Here is a 16,378-nt window from a genome sequence, read left to right on the forward strand (position 1 = left end):
AGACCCATCACTGGGACAACGGAGGAAGCAACTTTTCATGATTATGGTAAATGAATTAATTCTTTTATTGACTTTTTGCATAGATTTAGATGTTTTATGATTTCTATTAATTATTTGTTATTTTGTTAGATGCCGCATGCTTAGTTCTAAATACTTCAGATGCGTCATGCTTTTAACTTACAAATAATATTTTACGAAATCTATTTTTGGAAAAGAACTAGAGTCACAACTTCTTTTGTTTTGAGCTATAGTAATGACTGAACCACAACAATATCAAAAGTAGTGAAATCCCGAGTCCCGGTCTCTCTTCATCCTGTGACAAATTTTGTATATATATTTTTCCTTATTTTCTTTATTAAGTCTTAAAACAAATTCTCAACAAATCTGAGTGAACGAATCATCTTACGACAACATCATTAAAAAAAATAACATCAATTTTTGGCGCCGCCGACGCGGATTTGTTTTTAGGTTTTATTTTATTTGTTCTTTTTTACGCGTTTTGGTATTTTTGTTTGCTTTCAGATTTGGAGCTAAGCTTAAGAAAAAGAGAAAGTGCTGAAAAGAAAGGCAAAGTCCAAACAGGAAAGAAAAGAGAAATCTAAAAGGAGTGAAGAAGATTTTGTAAATAATTTTATTTTATTTTTTTTAGAAACTGTAATTAGGGTTATATTTTTGTAATATTTTTATTTTTGGACCTTTTTTATTTTTGGACTTTAATTTTGGACATTGGACATTAATTTTTTTTAAACCCTACGGAAGGGAAGTTTCAAATATAAACTGCACAGGGAAGGACGGCGATTACGATATCACCTCGGCCCTTCGGGTTCGTACATGACATAGGAGTCGTAGCCCGATTCGAATTCAACGGTTCATCCCCCGTCTGGAATGGGAGGTAAGAATTCTAAACACCCGCGAATCCCCTGTCAGCGGGTTTACTGGATGATTTTGTATGCTTATATGTTGAGGACCTGAAATCGGATTTAATTTTCTAGTAAAGGGCAAAGCCTGGCCAAATCAAGATAAGGACTCGGATTTCATCACCTTTTCCTTCTTGCCCGCCTTAGGAACACGTAACCTACGCGAACCTAAGCCTTAAAATTTGGACTAGAACGAGACCGTTAGGGTAACGAGCTTAATAGGAAAGTCACTCGAAAAATATTGGTTACTCTTTTAAGCATACTTCGAAGTTCATGATGGTTTCTATGAGTTGAATGCGTGACTGCGCCGCCTTGTAATGCGGTGAGGCCTTGGGTATCAAAGCTCTATGCAGCTTCCCTCGCCTCTATTCAACTTACTTTGACTCGGATTGATTCCAGAGGGGTTTTCTCAAATTGTAACGAATTCCCTTTCGAAGGATTAGAAGCTGGTCTAGAAACAATCTAAGTGGCGCCATCATGCTTTTTGCTTGCTAGATAAATTAGGTTTGTTGTGGTCGAGTCAGCCTTCTTTGTGTTTGTTTAGAATTCCCTTGCAGTTAGGATGTCGAACTGGTATTATAATAGACAATACAATGAGTATCCGACTGAGCAGCTTGGACATTTTCCTTTTTATGACCATAGTGTGAATAATGATTGGGAACGCGAAACTTTTGAAGGTTATGGTCCATACCATTGTGAGCCCAATTACTATCCACATACCCACAGGTCATACGAGCAAAACAATCCTTTTATTTCTCTAGAAGAGTCTCTCAGGAGTTTCAATGAGTCAACACGGAAGTTATTTATGAAAGCGACTTATAATATTCTTCTCCCAGAAGAGTCCATAGAGCGGACAACTAAGTTATCTCTAGAAGAGACCCTCAAGCAATTTACTGAGAATACAAATAGGATTGTGGAAAAACTTGCTCAGGATAGTCTTAAATTCCAGTATAGTGTTCCCAATACCACCCTTGAAAATAAGGATAGTTTTTATTCACATAATCGAGATGACGAGGTTATAATTGGTAACACTACCTGTTTTGATGAGGTTAGATCTTTTTCATGTTATTATAAAGATGATTATGATGAGGATAGTATAGATGAAGAACATGAAATATGTAGGCATAGTGATCAGGAATTTGTTACTCCGATTGAGCTTTATAATGATAGTGTTGTTTCTAGTACAAATCCAAATAATTTTAATAAATATTCACCTATTCAAAAGGATGGGGATTTGACTAGAGATACCACCGTTTTAGGCGATGTAGTTCATGATCCTTTAGCCTGCAGTGTGTTGGATAATCCATTATTTGATGTCCCTATCAGTGAATCGGAGGAAGTAACCATGATTAACACCTTAGTTAATGAGCCTTTACTAGAAACTTTCGCTGATAATCCTTTATATGATTGTGATGATGGTTTAGAGGAAAGATTTTACCCTGAGAATACTGTTTTAGAATCTAGCGATTTAGAAACACTAGTCTTAGAAGATGATAAACTCGTAGAAATGAGTGAGGATGAAACCAACTTAGAAGAATCAATTGACCATTTCCAGGAATCTGATGACCTAGAAATTAGGGAAGTTGTGACTAGGCTTTATAGAGACACGGAAAACTCTAAGTTTGGGTGTGATTATCATTCTCCGTGTACTTTAACTCTTAGAAAGTTCCCTCGTGTAGGACTTGACATTTATGCCTCAACCATCTTACAAGATTATCTTCATACATGTTTTACCGAACCTAATGATGTCTAGAAAGAAGCTCAGCTGTTAGAAACCCATCCTCTGGTTGATGTGGTTAACCCAGGATATGATACCAAGATTGACTTTGTTTTCCCCCCAAAAACTTTTCGACCAATTGTGGGAACATATGATTTTCAGATGTGTCAGTTATTAAGTTTTGAGACTAAACCTAATTACTTTAGGATATTAGGGTCGACACATTTTCTTAAGGAAGACCACCTCTTTCATTGTGGTCAGTTGTGTGAGTCAAATCTAATTGACTTAGAGGATCCCCAATTATTCAGGTTGTTGTTATGTGCTTCTAAGTTCTTAGTTGAGTTTTTCCAGACTCTAATACCTGAACCGGATCTTAGCTTTGAGGAAACCCAACCGATGAAAACCTTTTATATAGACCCTTTTATAGAGCCTGAACCTGAAACACAACTAGATGTGGTTGTCTTAAGCAAGGGTATGTTCGGTATCTTCTTGGTCTGTTGCAGTTTCCTCTTCTTGTGGGTAATACTTTTTGATCCAGATGACCCACAATTATTCCGGCTACTGCTATATGATTCTACGAGGTGACTAATTCTTCTAATGTCTGGCTGAAGACTTTAAACTTAGCACTTCTTGGGAGGTAACCCATGCTCATGCAACACGGTAATATCTTTCCTTAACTCTTTTGCTTCAAGTGGTAACAGTTTCTCTTTGTTCATGTTTTTAATTTTATCTTTAGAACATTGAGGACAATGTTAGATTTAAGTTTGGGGGTACGGGAGAAACTTTTTAGTTGCAGTAAAAAAAATAAACTCCAGAGCCTAGAAATTTATGTTTATTAAGGATGACACTAACCAGTCTAAGTGGATGGAAGCATTTTGGTTGTAGGAGTTGAGGAACCAATATGTTAGATGGAAACATCTAAAGAGTCTATTCATAAAAGCACAGAGCTTAGGTGTTAGAATTAAAAAAAAAAATATGGTAGTTTCGCCATATCTCGCTGAATCCTAATCCTTCTGCTTTTATTTTTTAAGTGATTTGGTGGGGGCACACGATTCAAGTTGTTACCTTTGCTAAGGTGAAATAGGGTGATTGAGATACCAAAAAAAAAAAAGAGAAAAAGAGAAAAAAAAATTAAGACCAGACCATCAGACCAACCGGAATAAATTCAATAAAGTCGACCACTGGTGCCCTTGTATATGCCAGTTGTGTTGACCTAGAGTTAGGTTTATCGACCACTGGTCCCCTTGTATATGCCAGTTATGTTGATATTAGTCAGACCGGTATCTCAGTCCATTAGGATAGGTTCATCTTGGCAGAGGCCTTCAGACAGATATGGGAAACACCGTTCACTTTAAACCATCGATTTTTTCTCTTTATCTATCTTCTTAATCTTTCCATGTGATTGGTTGACTCCGGTTATGATGTCCAGAAACTATCTGAGTAGAGCTCTGTCACTTTATATGAATTTTAGTATGCTTGAGTGCAAACTCGTGTACATCAATTGGAATTTCGCATCAGGGTACTTCCTCCTGTAGTCAATAAGTATGCCAACCAAGGAGATTCTTTAGTGCCTTCCAAGGTTCTGCGTAGATAGATAGGGTCTGGAGTAATGGTTTTGTGGGAACACCTCTGGTAAACCCTCCTGAGATTAACTCGATTTTATTAGTTTTGCTCGAGGACTAGAAAATAATAAGTTTGGGGGTATTTGATAGACGCATTTATGTGTCTATTTTGTCCTCAATGTTTGGTATTGTTAGTACTCGATTTCGTACTTATTGTGGTGTTTTATGTGTTTGTAGGTATTTTTGGAAATAAACGTTTTTGGAAGAATCGGCTCGAAAAACTGCTAAAGGCACCTCCTTGAGGACATTTGCTAAACGGACCCCTGCTTTGGATAAGGGGAACCTCAATTTATAAGGGGCACCTCAGTTGAACAACTGTTATTTACACTCCACAGACGGATAGGGGGCGCCTACATCTTCTTCGTTTGAAAAGTTCTTTTGGCGGGAAACTCTTGGTTCTCGACTGTGTATATTTGGTCATGATTCGTACGAGATTTTTGGAGATTGCTGACACTGGAATTGGTTGGTGACGGCTGTAACTCTAAAACAAGAGTGGTAGTTTCCTTCGATTCGTACAAGGAGGGATATATTTCCTGTTTGAAGAAGACAAAGGTGAAGATATTTTCAAGATTTTGTTTGTAAGTTACGTGCGGATTTGGAGAATATTTGTAGTGAGAGTATATTCGGCATTGATTCGTACAAGGAGTGGTAGTTTCCTTCGATTCGTACAAGGAGGGATATATTTCCTGTTTGAAGAAGACAAAGGTGAAGATATTTTCAAGATTTTGTTTGTAAGTTACGTGCGGATTTGGAGAATATTTGTAGTGAGAGTATATTCGGCATTGATTAGAGGATTTTGGAAAGAGTTTTAAGAAGGAAAGAAGACGTGTGAGAAGAAACATGGGTCTCGGGTTTCTAGATTATTTCATGAGTCATTTGAGTTATGTTTGGAAACTGCATGAGGAGACAACATGTTTTAATCTCTACAGTACGTGCTGGTGAGGAGTTTGGAGTATGTTTCAACAGCTGCAGACGCGTAAGGGAGCTAAAACAGGAAATTATTCCCGTGATATTGCAGAGAAGGAAAGGGAATTAATGAGAGTTATTGCGATGATTTGCTGGTTCATGTTGAGTATAAATAGAATCTTGAGGTATCACATAGGAGGATGGAGAGTTGGGGAAGAGAATAGAGAGCTACAGAGAAGAGATGGGACGAGTTGCAGAGAATATTTTTCTGCTGCTATAGAACACGAAGAACAAACTGCCAAAGACAGTCGTTTTCCAACAGTGACAACGACGCTTAGTCTGGGTCGTATAGCTACAGTGGTTGCGACACATAGTGACAGTTGTAGAAGCTACAGCGTCAGTAACAGTTTATTGTTGTATCTGTAACAATTATAATTGTTACAAAGGCCCTGTTTTATACCTTTTCTCCTTGTAAACACCTTTTTGAGCAATGAAAAATTCCTTTGAATGTGTTTTCACCATGCGGAGCTAGACCCCATCACTGGGACAACGGAGGAAGCAACTTTTCATGATTTTGGTTAATGAATTAATTCTTTTATTGACTTTTTGCATAGATTTAATTGTTTAATGATTTCTATTAATTATTTGTTATTTTGTTAGATGCCGCATGCTTAGTTCTAAATACTTCAGATGCGTCATGCTTTTAACTTACAAATAAAATTTTACAAAATCTATTTTTGGCAAAAAACTAGAGTCACAACTTCTTTTGTTTTGAGCTATAGTAATGACTGAACCACAACAATATGAAAAGTAGTGAAATCCCGAGTCCCGGTCTCTCTTCATCCTGTGACAAATTTTGTATATATATTTTTCCTTATTTTCTTTATTAAGTCTTAAAACAAATTCTCAACAAATCTGAGTGAACGAATCATCTTACTATAACATCATTAAAAAAAATAACACCATTAGCCCATCGGGCAAGCTGATGAGACACATTATTAGTCATCCGATTAACAAAGCCAAAAGCTAAAAACTTGAATTTAGGTGTGAGGTTTTTGATGTCTTGGTATAGGTGACGTGTTCTTTGATCTCCGAGAAAAGATTTCCTATTGATTTGCATTATTACTTCAGCTGCATCACTTTCTACCAGAATCTTGTCATCCTTCCTTCCCCAAACAAGCTGTAAAGCATTTCTAATTGCACGTACTTTTGCTTCCTCTCCGGACAAACAAATCAAGTTAGTTGATTCGGTGTGGATAAAAAAATTCTTAGAATCTCTTATAATTATTCCTTTACCTTCAATCTGTGAGCTTGGGTTCCAAGCCCATCAGTATTGAATCTTAGCCGTCCCTCTTTTTAGAGTTGTTACATTACATGGAAAAACCATGTATTGCGTTCACCTAAGAGCATCTCCAATGCTAGGGGTAAAGGTCTTAAAAAGACATGACACATTGGACACTTTCTTAATCAAAAATTAATCTCCAATACTAAGGTCAAGGTTAATGAAAATCATGACAAAGATGCCATCTCATAAGAAGGGGTAAAGGAGAAAGTCATATCTTCACCTTCTTCATGATCCTGGGTCTATTGACACGTCATCAACATTTTATTCCAAAATTAATTTCTTTTAATTAGAAAATATTGTTATTGGGTGATAACTTCAAAGATGTTTTTTCCCCATAATTTTAACCCTTTTCCAAAATTGATTTTAGGATAAGAAGAATTTAGCATTGGAGATGAAAGTTGAGGTAAAATGTCAAATTTTCGTTTGTTTTAGCCACATAGGAATCACCCCAAATAAAAAAATATTAATAAGACCCCACATAGGATGACTTTCACCATTACCATTCCGGATGCTCTAAATTAGCTTTATGTTTAACTAAAAAAAGGTTGCATTATAAATGTATAAAGTAGCTTTATTTTTAATTAAAAAAAAGTTGCATAATTCCGTGGATAACATTATGTCATAATTCAGTGGAATCGTAGAGAGACAAATCATTGAAGGGTGTGACTGAGTTCATAATCTGATACAGAGGAGGTTCATCAGTCTGATTAGGAGGCTCTGGATATTTGGAAAAATCATGGAGACACCAAAAATAAAGCTTGGTGGTTCTTTGTTAGTACCTAGTGTTCAGGAATTGGCCAAACGATCGCCTGCTGAAGTCCCAGCTCAATACATACGCAATGATCAGGAGCCCTTGATCACTAACCTCTCTAGTGTTTCTTTGATAGATCAAACAATACCCGTTATTGATTTGCAGAAATTACTATCTCCAGAACCCATTATTGGTGAGTTAGAATTGGAAAGGCTTCACTCTGCTTGCAAGGATTGGGGTTTCTTTCAGGTACATGACGATTCAATTATGATTCTGTGCAGAAATTTAGTTTTATCGGTATGTAGGAATTTGAAAGCCCAATTACTTAAGGATCTGGCTTTAACAGAATAGTGGCTTGCTAATACTTGAGTGATTCACGCTAATCTGTAGGTGGTAAACCATGGAGTTGACATTTTATTGGTGGAGAAAGTGAAATCAGAAATTGAAGGTTTATTCAATCTTCCAGTGGATGAGAAAATGAAATTTTGGCAGGAAGAAGGGGATGTGGAGGGATTTGGACAAATGTTTGTTCAATCAGAAGAACAGAAACTTGATTGGGCCGACATGTTTTTCATTCGGGCTCTACCCCAACATATGAGGACAAGGACGTTCTCCAAACTCCCTCTACCTCTGAGGTTACTTGTTTGTTTCTTTTGCTTTCAGGATACCTACATGATTTCATTTCCATATTTGTTTTGCCCATTTCTACATAATATATTAGCACTACTTGCAAATTGAGGGACCAAGTACCAACATTCAAACATAGCCTAAAACATTGAAGGTGCATCCATATGATTCTTTAAATTGACATTAATCCATCTCTTCATGCAGGGAGACAATTGAATGTTATTCATTAGAGCTGAGTAAACTAGGCTTGACTCTCGTTGAGTTGATGGGAAAGGCTCTACAAATGGAAACTAGGATCATGGCAGAATTGTTTGAAGTGGTTAGACAAACGATGAGGATGAATTATTATCCTCCTTGTCCTCAACACGAGCACGTAATCGGCATAACACCACACTCAGATGGTGGTGCTTTAACTATCCTCCTTCAACTCAACGAAGTTGATGGTTTACAGATTAGAAAAGAGAATATATGGGTTCCTATTAAAGCTCTACCTAATGCCTTTGTAGTGAACATAGGCGATGTTTTGGAGGTAAAAACAGATGATGAAATCAAAATTAGACAATAATACAAGTCTTTGCATCTAAAATATTGTTGTCCTGGGCCTCAAGTATGGTTTTCGACAATTGATTCCTTCTGGCTTCTTTTTGACAGATAATGAGTAATGGGGTTTACCGTAGCGTGGAGCACCGAGCAACAATAAACTCATCAAAGGAGAGGCTGTCAGTTGCGACATTTCTGAGCCCAAAACTAGATGCCGAGATAGGGCCGGTACCTAGCATGATCACACCAGAGACACCTGCTTTGTTCAAGACAACTCGGCATGAGGATTATTTGAAGAAACTTTTGTCACGTAAACTCGATGGAAAATCATTCCTTGACTCCATGAGGATAGGAGAAGGTGCTGAAGGCAATAACCTGCGTGTATAATGTGTAGTTAATTATGAATGTTTGTATTTTATTGTATGGATTAATGATATTATGGCTTTGTCGAACTCCACTATATATCCCTTATTCCCTTACTTTTTGTTGTGCATTTTTTAGCTGCATCATTCACTATATGGAATTTTCTTGTAGTTTAAAGTCTTGCACCACATTGGTTTAACATTTGAATTTTGGATATTTAGTTAAAATTTATTGTTTATCTGCGAACCTTGATGATTTTTCTTCGTTTCTTCTTTTTGTGCTTAAAAGGAAAATGATATTTGGTTGGCAAGTTCACCTACTTGAGTAAATGTGAGGGTCAAATTGCCACGTTTTTGCTGCCAAAGGGACAGTTGAGTTAGTCCTTTTGGTTTGCATTCGCCGAGGAGATGCATAACTTTACTAACATGTTGAGTTGTCGGAAATCGAATCACATTTGATTCTTTATTAGTTTGGATCAGGATGAATCTCTAGATCTTTTGGTCCAAATACATAGTTAAAATGTATCCACGCCAATATTGGACAGGATACAATTCTTCTACAACCTATAAATAGAGGTGGAATTCCAACGGAAAATCTACACATTTCTTATACTTCTCTCCCCATAAAAACCTGCAATAACTCTTATTCATTGAGGCATCAGAGTGTCCTTGCAGGTATCCCGATTTTCATCTACCAACAATTATTGAAAAGCCAAAATTAATGAAGTAAGCATAAAGATGATCAGATTATCGAAACCATATCGTGTTTTCTTTTTGATCAATAGTACCATGTTGTCTCTTCTTTTTGATCAATAGTATGATAGTACCATGTTGTGTTTTCTTTTCGATTGATACCATGCTCTTTAGCTTGGTGATTTTCGATACATATTTGCTTTTCTTGATTCATAAATTGGATATATATCTGTATGGTTTTGTGTCTCATGCTATTATAGATGTTTGAAGATAGAAGTCTGTTTAACATAATTTTATATATTCAGTAAAAATTAAATTAAGTTGTGAAAGTTTTTTGACGTTGCCATGATTGGCTATATATGCACAGGGCCGGCCTCATAGGGTAATCAGGGAAAGGCCCACTTTAGGGCATCAGGAATGCATCACGAGGAACACCATTAGATCATCCAACAACTCATGTTTCATCTTCAAGTATAAATCCCAAGAAGTGTTGTATGAATATATTTGGTAACAGTATTCCTGCGGTTAAATCTAAATAATTAGAATTTTCTTACTAATATGTGGGTATCTGGAATGAATTAAACTATTGAGAGATTGGATTTGGTTACAAGTACTCTTTTGGTCCATGTGATTTTCGATCGAAATGTGAATCTATGATGAGTAATTTATTTCCTCACTCTGATCAAGTTATGTCTCCTTCTCACTAGTACTTCAGTCGAGGTTGTTTTACTCTGTTAGACCAACTGTAATGGACGACTAAACCCAAATTTTCAGTCGAGTGGGCTGGCGTAGTGGGACGGACCATCGATCAAAATTTGATCAAAGAGTAAAATCCAGACCAAATTTGGTCTGCGATCAGGACCAAATCCAAATATAGTCGGGCGTTGATATAATCTCCGCTACACATCGGGCGTTGATATAATCTCCGCCATTCATCGGGCGTTGATATAATGTACGCATGAAACGGGGCGTTGATATAATGTACGCCTGAAACGGGGCGTTGATATAATGTACGCCCGATGGGGCGTTGATATAATGTACGCATGAAACGGGCGTTGATATACTTAACGCCCCACTTTCACAAATTTTCAAAACTTACATGGGGCGTTGATATACTTAACGCCCCATTTTTTTCTTTTTTCAAAACTTGCATGGGGCGTTGATATACTTAACGCCCCATTTTTCTTTTTTCTTTTTTTTTTTTTTTGTTTGTGAAGCGTAGAACAATACCAACGCCCCACTCGCGCGTTATCTTTACCAACGCCCCATTCGGGCGTTATCTTTACCAACGCCTGATACCAGGCGTAATGTTTATCAACGCACGACCAAATATACTCTTTTCCCACTACGCCACATGACGGACTAAACCCAAATTTGGTCTTTTTTTTTTAATCTTTGGTCTTTGGTTATACTCGCACCACTGTGGACGCTCTTAGGAACTACTTTTTTTCTTGATCGGTTAAAAAGAAATTTCATTGAAAAAAGAGATATTTTGTAAAAGGGTCGCATATTTATCGCCTAATTAGGGTCTGGATTGTGAAACATGCAGTTGATGCATTTAGGTCGTAGCAGACTAGCGAAGACTAAGCTTGACCATCTGTATTTATTACTGAAATATCCTTATGAAAATGGTAAACGCTATTTAGTCCTAACTGTGTTTTGAAAGATAACCGGGGGATACCTATACGGATCAGAAGATTCAGAACATAATTTTAGTTCCTATCCGATCTAAATCTAACCCTAACAAATTAATCCCAATTAGAACCAAACCTAAGTTTACTGACTGGAAAACGGAACCTCATTAATTAACCCTTTTGGTATCCAATCAAGCCTTTATCTGTATCAATGAAAACGCCAGGATTTCCTCCGGAAGAATCAATTCCCATCTACTTCTTCTTTTAATTCTTCACTTGTTTTCCTCCTTCAAAGTATAGCCGTGTACAAACAAGGCTTTATGCATTCAACAACTTGTTATATAACTTATATTTGTTTGAATAAGGTGTTTCTTTTTTTTTTGAACGATTGTTTGAATAAGGTTAACAGTGATTGGAATATGAGATTTTTGATTTGTGAATGAGTAAGAGAAACAGAAATAAATGACATTGATGTTGTAGCTTTCAGGTACGGCAAGACTAACTCGTTGTCTGTTTCCTCAAATTGAAATTGGGGGTTTTGTTTTGATTAAACCTAATTGACATCAAATGTATTTTCTTTGGTGTATTTTCTTTTCATGAGATTTTTCATGGTTTTCCATGTTATGATCGTTGTTGATGGTGATGAGAGATGAGGGGCACGAGCAGCAGAATCACGAGGTTTAACAAGAAGAGACCTCGCCTCTTGGTAGCCCTTAGATTGACGGGTGGTGAGGGTTTTGACGATATGTTTAACCAGTCTACGTCAGTCAACCAAAGGTCAGGGTGTTTGGTAAAATGTAAAAGGTCAACTAACAATTGTTTCACAGTCTTCGGTTAGTCAACGAACCAAACGCATAAACTGCGAGTTCTAGGACCCAGAACCTAATTAGGTGATAAACATGCGATCATTTTACAAAATATCTCTCGGAAAAAAAGGCACGTAAAGGGATACCTTAACCCAATGATCATTTTACAAAGTATCTCTTAGAAAAAAAAGGCACATAAAACGTACCTTAACCCAATGATTATAACTGAACAAAAAAAACGAACCGAAAGGAAAACAAAAAAAAAGAAGAGGATCTGCTAGGAACTACTAATCGTGTAGGATGAAAGAAATTTATGAGCCATTATTCCTGAAATGCGGCTCAATCATTAAGCGTACAGTCATAGGATGTAATCAATGTTGTCCTAGCATGAACTAGAGCAATGTGTATTAGTTCTGATGACAAATTTTTCAACGAGAGAATACTTCTTCTTCGCATCTGAGCTGTTCCACAAATACCTCCTCATAGATTCCAATCAACCTTTTTGAAACTGACTTTGGCATGGAGTAAACTGACATCAAGTAAATTAATATTGCTAAATTACAAAATACTTTTTGCGACTCATGTGATGGATATATTCCTTTAACGAGTGTTCACGTTGCAATCTTTTTCAATCGACCATTTTGTATCGATCTTCAAAATGTTTAAAAGGAAGTGAAAACATGTGAGATGTCTAAACAAGCATTATTTCTTGGAATAAGGATTTGATTCCAGTGACCTAACCATAACGTGATCGTATAGCATTATTATACCTAACCATAGCGTGAACATCTGTCATGGGATTATTACATCTGCCATTTAATATTAGATGTTTTCCTTATCTTCTGATATGATTATCTCAGCGTATCAGCCCTATATAAATTGCACATAGTTTAAAGAATCACACAAAAAACAAATCGGGATTAATGTATTCTAAATTTGTATAGTAGGTTGTAGTTGTACAGATAGGAAGTAGTTGTTGATCTATGGAATATTAAATGTTTAACCTTTCCTTCTACAGAGAGACGATATCATCACAAAAAAATTAGGATAAAAAGAGTAGACCATTCGTTAGAGAGTGTGAGTGAGGTCATATATAGCTAGCTAGTCTGATACGAAGAGAGGTTCATCAATTTGATAAGGAGGCAATTTGGAGAATTAATGGAGACACCAGGAGGAATAAAGATAGGTGCTTCCTTGTTTGTACCTAATGTTCAGGAATTGGCAAAACAACCGCTTGCTGAAGTCCCAGCTCGATACATACGCAATGATCAGGACCTCATGGCTGATGTCTGTGCTATGTCTATGATAGATCAAAAGGTACCTGTTATCGATTTGCAGAAATTACTATCTCCAGCGCCCATCGTCGGAGATTTAGAATTGGAGAGGCTGCACTCTGCTTGCAAAGAATGGGGTTTCTTTCAGGTATATGAAACTCCAATTATTTTTGCGTCCAAATTGGTTTTATGGGTATGTATATATTAGGATCTCCATGGATATCAATGAGGTACTGGCTGGCTTTAACAAAGTAGATTTGTTTTATGATGTAGGTGGTAAACCATGGAGTCGACACTTTATTTGTGGAGAAAACGAAATCAGAAATTCAAGGTTTCTTCGATCTCCCAATGGATGAGAAAAAGAAATTTTGGCAGTTAGAAGGAGATATGGAAGGATTTGGACAAGTCCATGTAAAAACAGAAGACCAAAAGCTTGATTGGGGGGATATGTTTTTCATGCTCACTCTTCCTCGACATATGAGAAAGCCCCGGCTATTTCCCAAACTCCCTCTACGTCTCAGGTGACTTCTTGTTTTGTCTCTTTTGCTTTGCGATTGAGAATGTGATTTCATTCAGATATCTGTTGTCGCCCATTTGTACATGATATTTATAGTATTGCTAGGCCATAGGAAGCCGAGGGATGAGGAGGGTTGTGATCGATGTTAGTCCCTAAATATGTCATGTCAATTTATCTAGGATATATATACCATGCACCACTCGAGCATTGAAGTTGCCAAAGATATAACCTGCCAAATTATTTCTTCATGCAGGGAGACAATTGAATCCTACTCATTGCAGTTGAGTAAACTAAGCATGACCCTCCTTGAGTTGATGGGTAAGGCTCTAGGAATCGAGGCCAAGGTCATGGAAGAGTTGTTTGGAGATGGGAGACAAATTATAAAGATGAATTATTATCCTCCTTGTCCTCAACCAGAGAATGTCCTCGGAAATACACCACACTCAGATGCTACCGGTTTAACGATCCTCCTTCAACTCAACGAAGTGGAAGGTTTACAGATTAGAAAGGACAATATGTGGGTTCCTGTTAAGCCTTTGCCTAATGCATTCATAGTGAACGTTGGAGACCTCTTGCAGGTAAATAGAGTTAAAATTGTGTAGGGGCTTGCATATATACAAAATTCTTGATCTCGTTCTCAAGTATGAGCATTGATTATTCTTTATTGCATTTTTTTTAAACAGATAATGAGTAATGGGATTTACAGTAGTGTGGAGCACCGAGTAACGGTAAACACGACAAAGGAGAGGCTCTCAGTTGCAACATTTCATTGCCCTCAACTAAGCACAGAGATAGGTCCAATACCTGGCTTGATCACACCCGAGACACCTGCCTTGTTCAGAAGAATTGTGTATGAAGATTATATTAAGAAATACTTTTCTCGTAAACTTGAAGGAAAATCATTCCTTGACTACATGAGGGTAGGAGAAGGAGATGAAGATACTAACCCGCGTGTATAATTTATGTTTATGAATATTTCGTATTTTAATGTATGAATTAATGTAATGTTTCGCTACCGAACTCTAGTATCATACGGATTGTGACTAGAGATGTTCCGATATCCCGTATGTGTGTTGTGCATTCTTTAGCCGCATCATTCACTATATGGATAAAAATCAAATCTTGTGCACTACTTAACCTGCTTCTTGATTTAACTGTGTTTCTTCCTTTTATCCTTAAAAAATCGCACTACAAGAAAAATTGGATTAAGCAACCTGGCAATTTTGGTTGCAAAAGCCCATATTGAGTCGCTCTAACCGTTATAGCGACTTAATTTGTCTCTCGCTCTTGAGTTGCAAAAGATGGGATTTCTATAGGTCTAGAACAGTTAAGCACTCGCTCTAAATATGTTTCAACTACCATCAGCGATTAACTAATATGATTGCTTTAAATTTATTCCAACTATCCTAAAGTGAGACGCTCTAAATATGCTCCAACTACATCAGCGGCTAACTAATATCACTGCTTTAAGTTTATTCCAGTTATCCTAATCGAGTCACTCAAAATATGCTTCAACTGCCGCAGCGGCTAACCAATATGATAGCTTTAACTTTATCTCAACCATCCTAGTGAGTAATATGTTAAGTGGATAAAGGTTTAGAGCGACTTAACTGACCAATAATCGGTTGCTCAGGGTTTCTGAAGTACGAGATATCAGACGGTCCTAATTTGAGCTTGTCTAACATTAGTTGCTCTAGTTATTCATCAGCAGGGAATGTTCCGGTTGGTTAAAAAGCTTTCAGGCAAGTTTTGACTAGGATGAATAAAAAATGAAATTAAAATTAATATAGAAAGCAAATAATTAAATGCAAATAAATGTATTTTCTTAATCAATGAATTTACAATATCATTTATTAATCAAAAAATTTACAATCTGCTTGACAAAAATTAAATAAAATAAAATCTCGTTTCTTTGGAAAAAGAAATTAGAAGAGGAACAACATTGATACAACCATTTCAACTTTGAGAAGATTAGAGTTCTTTGAAATATCACCGGACAAGCTTAAATACACAGATCGATTCTGCAACTTAATATCATTCAATCTGTTCTTTTAGCTTTTATCTCTGATTTTGAGAGCAATAGAGTTCTCGTTTCAGATCTAATTCCTTCCTCCAAAAATTGGTCCTGCATATATACAAACAAGCAAATCCAAATTAGAAGTATACACATTAAGGAAATCAAACTTAAGCAAAAACAGGATCAAGAACTAATCAACAAACGAATCAATAATACCTGATACTTTTGTACCTTTTCCAAAGCTTAGATTAGTGGAGCAAACTAATCAACTTAAGCAAAATCAGATTTTTTCATTCTAAACAAACAAAAGGCCAGACCCATTAAAAAAATCAAAAACTATGACAACCATAACAACATAAAGAACCAATCAATAAAACCCATAAATTTGGTACCTAATTTAAAGGTACCCTTCAAACACTCTTGTCTGTGAAATAAATTTGTTCATTACAACAAATTGCTGAACACCACTATTACTACAATCATTGCAGACTACTGATTTCTGAAAAATTGATTAAGGCTCTTTGCCAATTTCAGATGAACAAACAAAACTAATTTATGAAAATCATCAAACAACAAATAAAATCACTTGGATCTAAATAAATAAAACCCCCAAAATGAAATAAAAATGAAGAACAATATGAAGCAAACCC

General features: G+C 36.5%; 2 protein-coding genes across 2 annotated transcripts; both read left to right on the plus strand.

The window, feature by feature from the left end:
* The first annotated feature begins 7,112 nt into the window (after positions 1-7,112).
* LOC113335628 (codeine O-demethylase-like) lies at positions 7,113-8,995 on the plus strand. The gene is made up of 4 exons (XM_026581656.1): positions 7,113-7,507; positions 7,649-7,893; positions 8,090-8,414; positions 8,537-8,995. Exons 1-4 carry the CDS (start codon positions 7,244-7,246, stop codon positions 8,810-8,812), a joined length of 1,110 nt encoding a protein of 369 aa, XP_026437441.1. The 5' UTR covers positions 7,113-7,243; the 3' UTR covers positions 8,813-8,995.
* A 3,790-nt stretch (positions 8,996-12,785) lies between these two features.
* LOC113335625 (codeine O-demethylase-like) lies at positions 12,786-14,845 on the plus strand. The gene is made up of 4 exons (XM_026581654.1): positions 12,786-13,342; positions 13,468-13,715; positions 13,965-14,289; positions 14,395-14,845. Exons 1-4 carry the CDS (start codon positions 13,079-13,081, stop codon positions 14,668-14,670), a joined length of 1,113 nt encoding a protein of 370 aa, XP_026437439.1. The 5' UTR covers positions 12,786-13,078; the 3' UTR covers positions 14,671-14,845.
* The last annotated feature ends 1,533 nt before the right edge of the window (positions 14,846-16,378 follow it).

Source organism: Papaver somniferum, unplaced genomic scaffold (assembly GCF_003573695.1).
Source record: "Papaver somniferum cultivar HN1 unplaced genomic scaffold, ASM357369v1 unplaced-scaffold_15, whole genome shotgun sequence".
In the NCBI taxonomy this organism is placed as follows: domain Eukaryota; kingdom Viridiplantae; phylum Streptophyta; class Magnoliopsida; order Ranunculales; family Papaveraceae; genus Papaver; species Papaver somniferum.

Coding starts and splice junctions, on each gene's coding strand:
- LOC113335628 (XM_026581656.1), top strand. CDS start 7,244: ATGGAGACACCAAAAATAAAGCTTGGTGGTTCTTTGTTAGTACCTAGT. Junction 7,508..7,648: donor AGGATTGGGGTTTCTTTCAG/GTACATGACGAT, acceptor GCTAATCTGTAG/GTGGTAAACCATGGAGTTGA. Junction 7,894..8,089: donor AAACTCCCTCTACCTCTGAG/GTTACTTGTTTG, acceptor CTCTTCATGCAG/GGAGACAATTGAATGTTATT.
- LOC113335625 (XM_026581654.1), top strand. CDS start 13,079: ATGGAGACACCAGGAGGAATAAAGATAGGTGCTTCCTTGTTTGTACCT. Junction 13,343..13,467: donor AAGAATGGGGTTTCTTTCAG/GTATATGAAACT, acceptor TTTATGATGTAG/GTGGTAAACCATGGAGTCGA. Junction 13,716..13,964: donor AAACTCCCTCTACGTCTCAG/GTGACTTCTTGT, acceptor TTCTTCATGCAG/GGAGACAATTGAATCCTACT.